Source organism: Propithecus coquereli, unplaced genomic scaffold (genome assembly GCF_000956105.1).
Source record: "Propithecus coquereli isolate 6110/MARCELLA unplaced genomic scaffold, Pcoq_1.0 Scaffold89, whole genome shotgun sequence".
Lineage (NCBI taxonomy): Eukaryota > Metazoa > Chordata > Mammalia > Primates > Indriidae > Propithecus > Propithecus coquereli.
Genome location: NW_012155173.1, coordinates 7,279,177 through 7,292,027, shown reverse-complemented (window position 1 = coordinate 7,292,027; position 12,851 = coordinate 7,279,177). Strand labels below are relative to the sequence as shown.

General features: G+C 48.0%; 1 protein-coding gene across 3 annotated transcripts in view; it reads right to left on the bottom strand.

The window, feature by feature from the left end:
* The window catches only part of ASTN2 (astrotactin 2), an 893,996-nt gene that overhangs the window by 241,393 nt on the left and 639,752 nt on the right, over positions 1-12,851 (bottom strand). For all 3 annotated transcript variants that reach the window (XM_012664418.1, XM_012664417.1, XM_012664419.1), the window contains 2 exons: positions 9,972-10,076; positions 6,813-6,992 (listed from right to left, as the gene is read on the bottom strand). In XM_012664418.1, coding sequence (XP_012519872.1) covers positions 6,813-6,992; positions 9,972-10,076 — 285 coding nt within the window. The remainder of the gene's footprint in view (positions 1-6,812; positions 6,993-9,971; positions 10,077-12,851) is intronic.

Below are 12,851 nucleotides of genomic sequence, written 5' to 3'. Positions count from 1 at the left end.
AGGACAGGCAGAGAGCGCAGAGATGGGGGGGGTTGGGTGCTGAAGAGGTTGGCTGGGGACAGATTAGACCTGACAGGGCCTTGAGGCCATGGGGAGCAGTTTAGAAATTATCCTCAGGGCAAGGACAAGACGCCCAGGAGTTTAATCCAAGGAATAGCACAATGGGATCTCCATGTTAGAAACATCCGATGATGGTTAATTTCGTGTGTCACTGAATAACTGGATTAGGCTGTGGAGTGCCCAGATATTTGGTCCAACATCATTCTGGGTGTGTCTGTGAGAGTGATTTTGGGTGACATTAACATTTGAATTGAAGTAAGTAAAGTGAAGTAAGTAAAGCAGATTGCCCTCCCTAATGTGGGTGGGCTTAGTCCAATCAGATAGAATCAAAGGCTGACCCTCCTGCCTGACTGCCTTGTGCTAGGACAGTGGCCTCTTCCTGCCTTCAGACTCCAACTGAAACATCTACTCTTCTTGGGTATTGAGCCTGCCAGCCTCAGACTAGAACTTACACCATTGTCTCTCCTGGTTCTCCGGCCTTCTGACTCAGACTGAAACTGCACCATCAGCTCGCTTGGGTCTCCCGCTTGCCACGTGCAGATCTTGAAACTTCCCAGCCTCCAAATCATGTAAGACAATTCGCCGTAATAAATCTATATCTATATCTACCATGTCTCTCTCTTTTTCTCTATATCCATCCTGTTGGTTCTGTTTCTCTGGAGAAGCCCGACTCATGCACATCCTCAGGGCCGCTGTGTGGTCAGGACTGATCAGAGCAGGGGAAGATGCAAGGGGCGTGGGGAGAAGGCAAAGCCGGAGTCCAGGCCAGCCAGGCGGGTGGCAGCAGTGGGATGGAAAGAAGTGGGCAAATTCAGGAGCTACTTGGGAATTCAAACTGATAGGACTTGGGTTGGTTTGGAAATGGCGGGGAGCAAGGGCAAGGGAGGTACTGAGAAGGCTTCCTAGGTTTCCGGCTCTGCCTCTAAACAGATAATGGTGCATTTCACCGGAATGCTAGCAAAGGGGGAGTCACAAGTGTAGGGATGGCAGCAGAGGACGTGACTCGGCGTCCCCAAAGAGACGGTCTAGGAAGAGGGGCCAACACAACAGGCTCCTGGAAACAGCCACGCTTTCTGATTTGGCAGGTGGGGAGAGCCCGGGAAAGAGCAGGAGGAGCAAAAGGCAGGAAGGGAGGTGGGAACCAGGAAGACCTGGCATCATGGAAACAAACACAGAAAGTGCCTCGAGCAGGAGGCCAGCAACTCTGCCAAACGCTGCTGAAAGGTCAAGCAAGACGGGAACTGAACACTGCCTCCAGGCTGTTAAATCCCTAAGGAACTAAACCAACATCTTGCAGGTCTCGGATCCTGAGAACAACTCCATTCCTGTCTCCTTGCTGTCTTTGAAGCCAGTTCCCTCAGGAAACTGAAAGCTCTGGAGAGTTTTCCAGCTCATAGCAGCCCCTCGGCCACACCTGTCCTCACAAGAGGAGGTGGCAGTTGAGGAATCCCTCCCTTCTCCTCCCCCAACCCCAACCTCTGGGCTGCCTTTCAAACAGCCAAAAACTCCTTTAGAAAAGAGTCTGGGAATGTCTCAGCTGACAGTCACAGGTGCATTGTAATTCAAATGGAAATGCAGAAATGCATTCCCTTGGACAGCCTGGGAAAATTATAATAGAGATAAAACACCTTTTAAAAGTGGTGACATGTATTTATCACAGGGACATCTCCAAACCACGGACTCTCGCAATCCAAACTCAAGAACGGTGCAAGCTTCACATGGAGAACGTCCTTCCACAGGGGTCACCTAGGCAGTGAACTTGGGAAAGGCACGTTGATTGCACATGCTTTTGCTTCTAGTCTCTCTTTGTCTCTCCATTTCTCTCGTGGACTTTTTATGACTTTGTCTCTCTCTGTTTTTCTGTCTCCTCCTCCCCTCCCTCCCTCCCTCCTCCGTCTGTCTCTCTCCAGTTCTTTCTCTCTCTCATACACACATGTCAAATGAACAATTCCTTCACACACATACACTTTCACTTTCCATAATCACTTTCTCTATGAGAAAGAAGGTAAATGAAAATCCAGGAAACCTATTAGAATGGCAATTTCTGCATCTGTCACGATCCTAAGTGGAGAATGACAGAGGATGACACAACTCACAGACGGACCCCTTTTGAAACCTCCATCTAGCTTTGCAGCTCCTCCTTTCACTGGCTCCCAGCCTGCAGCTAAACTCAGTGAGGCCCTCCCCACCCCAGGCCAGTCTAGCCCTCTCCCTGGTCCTGGGTCAAGCGACAAGGGATGGGAGTAAATTAGCGGCTGTGTCCCCCTGCTCACACACACTTGAGCCTTCGCGTGCGCACGCACACACACACCTGGGAACACGGTAACCCGAGTGCATGTGGCAGCCATGTGTGGAGGGAATGTCTGGATCAAGATAATAATTAGGTGTCCAATTCACCTAATTTGTTAGGTGGGGCCATCTCTTTGATCTGTTATTCACTGTACAGTGACTTTGCATTTTGCATATGGGGAAACTGATCTCAGAGAGGGAAGCAATTTGCTCAAGATCACACAGCTGGTAAGAGGCAGAGCTGGGATTTGGACTGGGGTCCATCTGACTGCAAAACTTGTGCTTTATCTCCAAATGAAGAAGTCCTTATCCAAGGTAGCCATAGGAAGGGTGACTTTATACAGAGAGACCTAATCATGATTTAAGGCTCACGTATCAAGGTCACAGCTAGGGAGAGTGTGTGAATATCGAGTCAAAGGGTGAAATGGAGCCCCAGTGGGAAAAAAGTAGCTTTTCAAAATGCAGGAGTGGCAAGAGCACAGCAACATGTTGTGCAAGTATTACTCTAGGGCAAGAGACTCGGGACTTCACATGGTGTCTGTGGGACGGCATGAGGGCAGAGGTGATGGTTAAAGGAACCCGACAGGCTGAACAGCTTCCATTCTAATCACACCTGGGACTTGGGGCTTCCAGGAATGACTCTGGTTACTCTAGTTGCCTCCTAAGGCCCAGCACTTCCTGGATTCGACGAGGCTCTACTTTATTCACCTGTTCAGTGCTCCAGTGCCCTACAGACTGCTGAAAGCCCAAAATCCCTACCTGGTGATAGAAAACTCCACTCCTCCCTGCCTGGATCTTGCTAGTGGTTCTTGGCATGCCTGGTGCCCGCTATGGAATCAACACCAAAAGCAATATTATTCTAGCTTTTATTCTTGCCCTATTACAGGAAAGAAAAAACACGGGATCTGGACCACCACACCTCATTTCTGTATCTAGCCTGGACATTGCTAGCTGATCACAGCTCTCTTTCCCAATGGTCCCAATGACCCGTGTGCAGTGGTCTAGACAAGCCACTCCCCAGCTGTTCAGAACTGGCACAGGAAAGCTACAGGCCATGATATGATAGTGACTGGGTGTCCTGCCACGCACCATCCCTGTCCCTCTTCTCAGATGTCCACCGATGGATTTTTTTTAAGTCTATAACAAAAATGATGAAATGTTGGGAGACTAAGGCAGGCTGGAAATGAACAATATAGGAACAGAGCAAATGTCTCTGGCACAAGGTGGGCAGAGAAGAAGCACTTGGGAAATGTTCGGTAAAACAAAGAATGAATGAATGATAAATGTGACTTTTTTTTCCTGTGAAACACGCACTTAGAAGCACTCAGGGGAATGAGAGTAAAACAACCTCTTGTGGGAAATATTTTAATCAGGCACAGTCACCCCATCTTTCTCGGCTTCCCAGTAATTTCCAGTGGCTTCTGCAGATCATAATAGTGGCCAAGGTCCCATCATTACTAAACCTGGAAAGGCTGGGACATTTGTTTCTGGTGTCTGGTGACACCAAAACTAGGGGGAGGGAAGTCCTGGGCTCAGGTAGGGATTCAAACACCATCTCCTTCACTGACGAACTGTGCCCCTTTGCTTCTCTGAGCTTCGGGTTTCCCTTCTGCAAAGGGAGGAGTGGGTGCCCTTGCCTTCTTTGCTTCAATGAGGTAGATGGGAGCATTAAAGGAAGGCCATCTGCAAACTGTAGAGGGCTGGACAAATGTTCCTGGTTGTCATCCATGCCCTATTTGGTCTATTTTCCCCAATCCGCTCTACCAAGCTTGACCCTTCTAGACAAGGAGAAACCACTGTCTGAGGCTTGGATTTCTAAGATTTCAAAGATTTTGAAGAATCCCAGAACCCCTCCACTCACCCCTCTCTGAATTAAAAGGAAATTTGCAGGGGTTGTCCTCTTCTAGTGACATATATAGTTCATGAGGAGAAAGGAGGGTCGAGGTCGCACATCAGCAAGGGACGGGGCCAGGACTAGAATCCTCAGCTGATGCCCCCAATTTTTGTTTTATTTCAAGTACTGTTTTTTATGTATCTATTATGTGCCAGGCGTTTTACCTGAATTATCATTTTATTCTCCCAAAAGTCACGCGAGGGAATTACTATCTCTCATTTAACACACGAGGAAACAGACACTTAGAAGTCACTTCACCCGAGGCCACCCGGCGGGTGTGTGGAAAGAGGAGTCAGGACGTGAAATCCCATCTATCCCACTTCAGCACTGCGCTGTCTCTCCTCTTCTCTCAAGCTCTGCCCCCAGAGTTCTCAGCCTCCAAGCCCAGATTCATCTTGGCCTGGTTCCCAGTGCTTAGCAGATGTCAGTGACACATAACTTATGGCTGGGGAGGGAAAGGACGCCAGCTAACTCTGAGTCCCAAGGGTTCTTTCCACTCCACGGAGGCGAATCCCAGCTTCTCATCTCCCCACTCCCTAGCATCACTCCCAAACTTAATAAATAAAACCAGAGTGTTTGATCTTCTGTCTAGGTGGTCACAGCAGGTGGAGACGGAGAGGAAGAAACATAGGCAGAATGGTTGAGTGGGCTGCAATATATCCCCTGTGCTCTTCCTGGGAGCAATTATGGATGATGGAAGGAAGAATAGTGCTTTTGCAAACTAGAAGCCCAGAGAAGAAAGCCCCAAGTTCACCTGACAAGTTTGTGGGAAAGCCAGGTCTTGAAGGGGAGCCCCGCAGCTGCTATTTCAGCATGCTTTCAGCCCCCCGCGATCTTCGTTGTAACAGATTCCATGCATTTGCCATACAAGGGATAGGATTTTCTGCAATGAGAAAGTCAAGTGCAAGGCCTAAAAGCAGCCAAGGATGAAGATGGGTGGGATATAGCAACAGAGTGGCGTCCCAGGCCCCAAATGTGGCATGAGGCAAATTAGTTCAGTGGCCACAGTGAGCAAAGGTTTTTATAAACATAACCTAATTGTATTACTTCAAAGTCCTGAAGCTTATTGCCCTGCTTAATGATGTGTCACGTTATTTATAAGGTAGCACAACGAGACTTCTATTGATTTAATGCACTTCCTTAAAGACTGTCATTGTCACAGCCATAAAACGGAGCTATTCCCAGACAACTCGATTATATCCCTTGTGCCCATAAACCACCTTGTGCCCCACACGGCTGCACACGGGAAACAGGAAGGGGTGGGGGCATGACTGGGGATGCAAAGCACCCAGGGACAGAAGGGAAGGGTTGTGGAGATGGCAAAGGAGTGTGGACCAGGACTCCATCCAGTTAGGAATGTGTGGCCACATAAGAAGTACAGGATGGGGGCGTGGAACACCCCAGAGTGGCCTTGGCCCTACCAAGGGGAGCTGTGTGCACGCTTTCTCCTCCCCTCCCAGCCCTGCCTCCCATATTCTGTGGTTTTATTAATTATGGTTGACTTCGTTCCTGGAGACAGGGTAGTTTAGCCACACGAAGAAGATGCCAGCAAGTTTTTAACATTGCTCCTCACCCTTTCCATCAACAGAGAGTCTTTCTTTTACAATTAATTGATAGTAGTAGTATTATATTAATTATAACAACAAGCACCCCAGTAGAGTTAAAAGAGGGAAAGAGGTGGGCTTTTGCAGCCATGGTTCCAATGCTGCAGTTGGAGCCTTGGTTTCCAATCCCGGCCCTGCTACTTATTAGCTGTGTGTCTATGAACTTGACTTGGCACGTCTGAGACTCATGTTCTCATATGTGACATGGGAGTACGAATGCACTCACCTATTAAAATACGTATATACACGTGTGCAGTGTCTCTAACTTTCTCAAAACGCTATTACATAAACCACTTCCCTTCCATGTGGGAAAGAGACAAGAATAGCTATGTTGGTGCCCATTTCATGGAAAGGAAAGACTGAGGTAGGAAGAGAATGACCTTCCCAAGGTGGGTGGCAGAGACTGGTCTCTTGCATCTGGTTTGGGGAATTTCAATTCTGATAATAGCTGAGAATCAGAGGGAAGAAATATCTGGTGACCCTTCCTGAGGATAAAAGCCTCTCTCTCCATTGGACAGACTAGAAACCGTCCCCTTGGACATAGGTGATTTTCTTTTTTCCAGAGGAGCAGGAGTTCTTAGGTTCTCCAAAGGAGCGTGGAAAGAAGGTGTCAAGGAGACACCGCTCAGCTGCCTCCTCCTCTGCGGTTGTTTCGAGGAACGGAGGCAGGAAAGGAGGCAGGAAACAAAGCCGGCATGAGAAGGCAAGAGTTCTGGAGTCCAGAATACTAACGTGGGGCCTCGGGAAATGTCTGAACTCAAAGAATGCTGAGAGATCATCGTATGATCCCTCACTCAGCCCACGGTAAAACTGGAGCCCAGAGCGAGGCAGGCACTTGCCTAGGGCCGCACAGCTTACACGTGGCAGAGCCGGGATTGAGACCCAAGGCAGCTCGTCTGTCTCCCCAGCCACCTTCCCGCTACACCCTGCCTGGCCGCTGCCTCCAGCAGGCACTCCAGGCTTACCTTTCTGATACTGGAGCCACAGCTGCTGCTGCACCTTCTTGCTGGGGAAGTGGATGATGCAGGTGAGCTCGGAGCCATAGAGGGCTTCTGCGATGTAGTGGGAGCCGTAGTGCTGGATGAAGGACAGCAGCTCCTCGCGACTGCTCTCCTTGGTCAGGATCTTGAGGACGTTGGTGAAGCCTGGACAGGGGGTGAGCACGTGGAGGTGGTCAGACCTGGGAGGCGGTGGCAGCACATTGTGCAGGGGCAGGGGGCTCTTTCCAGCCTGGATTTGGCGCCTTCCCCTTCACCCCAGTGGCAGCCTGGTGGCTGCACTAGTCCCAACATGACATCATCCCCTCACTTACACAGCACAGAATGCTCCCTCTCTCTCTGGCAGACACACCAGACACTACGACCAAGAGGGGATCTATAGGAGATGAAGGCCTGAACTCAGCGACCTAGACCGTGGGGACTTGAAAGTCACCATCAGGAAGTCAAAATTGATGTCTACTGACTGAGCAGCTGATATGTACTGGGAAAGCTGCGAGCTGTTTCACCCTCCTTCTCTAACTTGACCCCAGCCACAACAGTGTAAGCTTGACAACAACTTCCATCGTGTAATGAGCAAGTCCAAGCCGGGAGACTGTGAGTGGCCTGCTTTGGCCCTCCAGCTAGAGGAGCTGGATTCAAACCCACTTTGGTCTTCACTCCACAGTGCATGCGCTTTCTACTGCAGCAAATAAGCCAGGGCTCCAACTGTCCATGGCTGGATTCCCGGGGCTGCATTCACCCAGGCTCAGCATATATTCTGTGCCCACGGATCTGATTCCTGGTTTAATTTCCTGTAGCATTGCTTCCCTTTTGATCTCTGCTGTTGCTGCCTTGGAACAGTGGTGTGTTCTGTCTCCCTAGCTTGCCACAGAGGCTGCTCTGTTTCCCCTTGTCTAATGCTAAGTCCTCAGCACCTAGCGCTGGGCCTGCACGGCACCGGGTAACAGCTGTCTCTCCCCTCTCCTTCCTCAAACAGGCACAAGACCAAGCTGTCCTTCCAGGAGTGCTGAGATCTTCCTGAGCTCCTCCTTGCTACTGGATAAAGCCCAGTGACCTTACTGGGGCATTCACGACTCCAGGGTCATCTCCCATGAGCCACCCACACCAGGCTTTAGCTCTAGCCAAATCGGTTTTCTTATTTATCCTGAATGTGACCTGGGATTTCCGCCATCCCTTCTCCCCTTACATCCTTGCTACCCTCGACACACACAAACACATTCATGTCCACCTGATATGGCCTCATTTTGTCCTAGGTCACACCCATGCCTCAAGGTCCCTGGAGGTCACCTCTCCCCCAAGAAGCCTTTCACACCATTGTGGCCAGGAGTACCTACTGTCTGCACTTCCAACACACACCACCTCCAAGTCAACAGCTTTATCTTATTTGTCTCCGAATGTGCCCACACCTCCACCCCAGCCAGGTACATGGCACAGTTCCTGGGACACAGCAAACATATCAACCACGACGATTCCAAGAACGGCCAATTCCGCGCCACATCAAAGTAAAACGTAAAAGAGCAAGCTCCTCTCCAGCATTAAAAATGAGCTCCAATTTGCCAACATTTGATTTATAAAGGGGTTTCCAGGAGCATCATTATTGATTAATTAAAGCAGATACACCTTTGTAGTTCTAATAGGAACATCACAGTCTTACCAGCATAGCATGTGTCTGTTGGGGGGACAGAAGCAGGGCTCAAAGAATGGATATTTGATTAGAACAACTCCTCTCCATCAACCTGTTAACTTGTGCAGCTGGGTAATTAATACGGCAGTGTTAATAATGAGATGGTTTCTGTTAAGTAACAAACAACAACACCATGGAGATGCCCTGTGGCTCTTGTGCAGGCAGACGAAACTGCAATCAAATCCCTGCTCTGCTCCCTGTTCTGCCACTTACTAGCTGTGTGACCTTGGGCAAGTTACTTAACCTCTCTGACTTTCAGTTTCCTTATCTGAAGAAAAGTGGGATAAATAATGCCTTCCTCATAGGGCTGTTCCAAGTCATAAGAAATGGAACATTATAAAGCATTTGACCGATGTTAGCAATAATTACTACTTGTACTTCCCAGAGAGTGAAGTCCTACAATTCCCAGGCTAAAAGAGCTCCATTTTGCTGATGAACAAAGTGATATTAAAAAAGGAAAGAACTCATGGATAATTAGGAGACACTCAGACAATAAACCAGTGACATCATTATGAGTAAGAGCCAGGGTAGAAAAGAACAGGTCTCATCTTTCTAGGTTCATTCATTCATTCCTTTTTTTTTTTTAGGTTCTCTTTATATGTATTTTTTAATTCCTCCATCATACATGAGCACCAACAATGTGTTGATTCTCGGTTCATTTCTGGGTATACTGAATAAATAAGACCACAGTCCTCAGGTCAGTGTGGGAGACAGACAAGATTCAGATATGAATTAAGCACTTAGTGCTTTGATATAGGTATCCAAGCATGGGGAATTCTTTTGAGTTGTTTTGAGGGGAAAGGAGAAAGGGGTAGAGTAGAATAGTGTATATTCCTAAGGCAAGGAGATCCAGGCAGAGGGAACAGCATGTGCAAAGTCACAGGGGCATAAAAGAACATGTCCCTTTTTGAGCACTACATATTGTCCCCATCTGCTGGAGCCTAGGGTTCATGTGGGTAAAGTGCGGGTGATGCATGTATGAGAATGGGGAGAGGGGCTATTTATTAATTGTTGTATAGGAGATAGGCAGAAAACGGAATTAGCTAGGAGAGGACAGACGAATTGGTGCCTGAGAAGAATTTACAATTCACAAAACTGAGATACTTCAAGAACATAAACGTGACTTAGATTGTCGTTTATCCCCACTCTCCTATTCATCTTTCCACACCCTGCTCAGATATCCCTTCCTCCAGGAACCTCTCGGACTCCCCCAGAATGGACAGCTCCCTCTTGTGTGCTGCGGCTACCCCACGACTGTGTTCACCCTACCGTCTGTCAGCTTGTCCAGCCACCCTCCCTGGGAGCTCTTCGATGGCAGGGAGGGTTCAGCCTCATTTCCTCAGCATCCCCAGTGCTGACACAGGCCCTGGCACACCCTAGGTCCTTGGGGATGTGTGCTCAATCACTCCAAGTCCCTTGGCTGCCCGGGCAGTGGTCCTCACCTGCTGAGAGGGTGATGGTGCTGAGCTTCACACGGTAGAGGTTGCTCCGGACCCGCCACTGCTGCACCATGGGGTAGCCCATGGCCTCGTCATACCTGATGTCTCCTGGGGGGGGAAATAAGATGGTCACGTAAGCCCAGAATTTAGACGCTTCACACCGCGACACCCACCCTGCAGTTCTCGGCTCTGGGTAATGGCCACCTCTTCCAAGTGCAGGCTTTCATCAGGGTTGACAATTTTATCTAAACCCCACCTCCAGGCCTCTTCCTGGCCTCTGATCTCAGCCCCACCCCTGATTTTTTTCTCTGCTCAGCAGCTTGCCAGGCTCCTTTACCCTACAAGCGAGAGCGACCACAGGTCAGATTCAGGTCCCACCTAACCCCATTGGCAACTTGCACCAGGCTCTAGACATCTCAGTGCCTCTGTTTCCCCATCTGACTCTGCAGCTATCTCTGATGAACTTATTTCGTGGGCATATTGTGAGACTCAAATCAGGTAATAGAAGTGGAAGCCCTTTGGTAACCTAGAAATGCTGAACATGTAGACCAAGAGTCAGCAAACTACTGGCCATTTGTTACCTATCTATCTGTAGCTGCTTTCACACTGCCCTAGCCAAAGTGAGCAGTTGCAGCAGAGACCACCTGCAAAGCCTAACATCCATTATCTGCGCCTTTGTTTCCAGACCCCTGCATAGACTATTTTTTAGCATGGGAACATGGATGTTCATAAGCATTACCCAAATATTGACTAAATGAAGTTAAACTGTATAATTTCTCAGCGCCTTGAATAGACTGATATGCATTTTAAAGCTCCATGTAGGGAGTGTGCAAACTTCGTTGATTCTAGAACCCCTTTTGCACAGAGGGTCCACCAGAGCTCATGTTTTGTAGAATGCATTTCTGGAAACATAGGTATAAACAAAAAATAAACTAAGGAAAAACAAAATAAAATGTTAGCAAGGGATTAACTTTGGGTGATGTCTGTATGAAAAAAATCCTTGTTTTCTGATTTATATTCACCTCCATTTTCTAAATTTTCTATCCTAAGCTTTTCCAACTGTCTTCTTTATAATCAAGGAAAAAAAATACATAAAAAAGAAATGCTAGTCACATCAGCAGTTATTATTGCTTTTGTTATATATCCATGTTTTCTTGTGCCTCTGCAAATGCGGGCACATTTTCTATCCTTTTCTCTTGTCCCCTGGTGAGTAGGCACTTAGAGAGATATTTGATACCAAGATTAAAATGAGAATCTCATTGGAACGAATGATTTCTTCCTGGACATTACTGTAGTATTAAAGTTGTCCATTACTGTCAACATTTTTTTTTTCCTCTTTAGCCTTTTCAGGAATAATATAATTTTTTAGAGGCTTTCATTTTAAAGTAAAATATTCATGATCCCCAAAGATATGTCCACTGGAGCAAGGTTGTTTTGTTATAAATATGTCCTCTCTGTTTATCTGCTCTGCTTCTCCTGACCTTCCTTTGCAGAGGCTGGGGAGAAGAGGAGAGCAGGTGGAGGCAGGAAGGAGTGGGCTGTGTTTCTGACTGAAGGCAAAGAAAACAGCCTGCACAAGGAGACCCAGACACTGAGGCAGGCAGCCTCTGGCCCTCCGATTACTGCTCCTCCACGTGCAAAGCAGCTTGGCGGGGCTGTCGGCAACCAAGGACTATCTCCAACATGGGTGGAAGAACATTTTGATGCAGGCTGTTGAGGCAGCTCTTTCACTTAGTGTCGTGATGTCCAAAAGGAAAAAAAAAAAATACTTACACAACCATCTTCTCTGCCGCTCACCCCACCCCTGGGCTACCCCAAAAATGGCTATCACTTCTTCCCTCACTTCCCCCATCCCTGCTCTTTCCTGGATTCGAGCCTAGAATAGAAGCCTCTCCAGTGGAATGTCAGCTTCTCGAGGCCAAGGCCACGGTCTGTATTATTCCCACTTCTCCTCGGAGGAGCCTAGAACAGAGCCTGACACGCAGTAGTCGCTCAGTAAATACCGATCGACTGACTCACTCCCTTTCATTCCACTCCTGATTCTAAACCCATCCCTGAGTTACTCTATCCCTGACTCCTGCTCTATCCCTGATCCCCAGCTGGGGATTAGGGATAGAATGAAGCTCTGGGATCAGGGGAGGAATTATTCTGGGTGATTAAATAAAAAAAAAAAAAAAAAACTTGAAATGTAACAGTTTCTTTATTAGGAGAAACCTTCGAAGATCCCTGAATCAAAACAAATAATCGCAACAGTTTGTACCACTAATAGAGACCCACAGTATACCAAACATTTTATGTATATGATCGCTATTTCTCCCTAGAATTTCGAAAAATGTTTGTTTTACCGCATATTTAAAAAAAAAAAAACCTGAGGCTCAGAGAGGGAAATTGCCCAAGGACATACACTGATCAGTGACAGGTCCAGGGGCCTTTCCATTACAACACAGCACCCCCACCCCCGCCACGGACCATGGGAATGTAGTGAACTCCCCATCACTGGGGGTATCCAAAGAGGGATGATCACTTGGGGCAGATATTGTCGACCTGATTCCTCATCAGGAAGGAAGATTGGACTAGATGTCTTTAGAGTACATGTCAGCTCCGAAATCCTATGATCTTAAGAAAAATATAAATTAAGGAAGGCATAGAAGTTTTTAGACACATTTTACAAGGTGCTTTTTATATCCACGCGGCATCAGCTTCGGAGTCGAGACCGACCAGGCTTCATCCTGATGTCACAGTGGACTGGCCACACGGCCTTGGGGGAGTGCATGGCCGTTCTAACCAGTTTACAGGGGCACAGTAACGCCCTTGCAGGGTCACATAGGTTAACACCTAAGAAGTGCCTGGTCCCCCAGGGCCCCCCAACACGTGTGCGTTCTC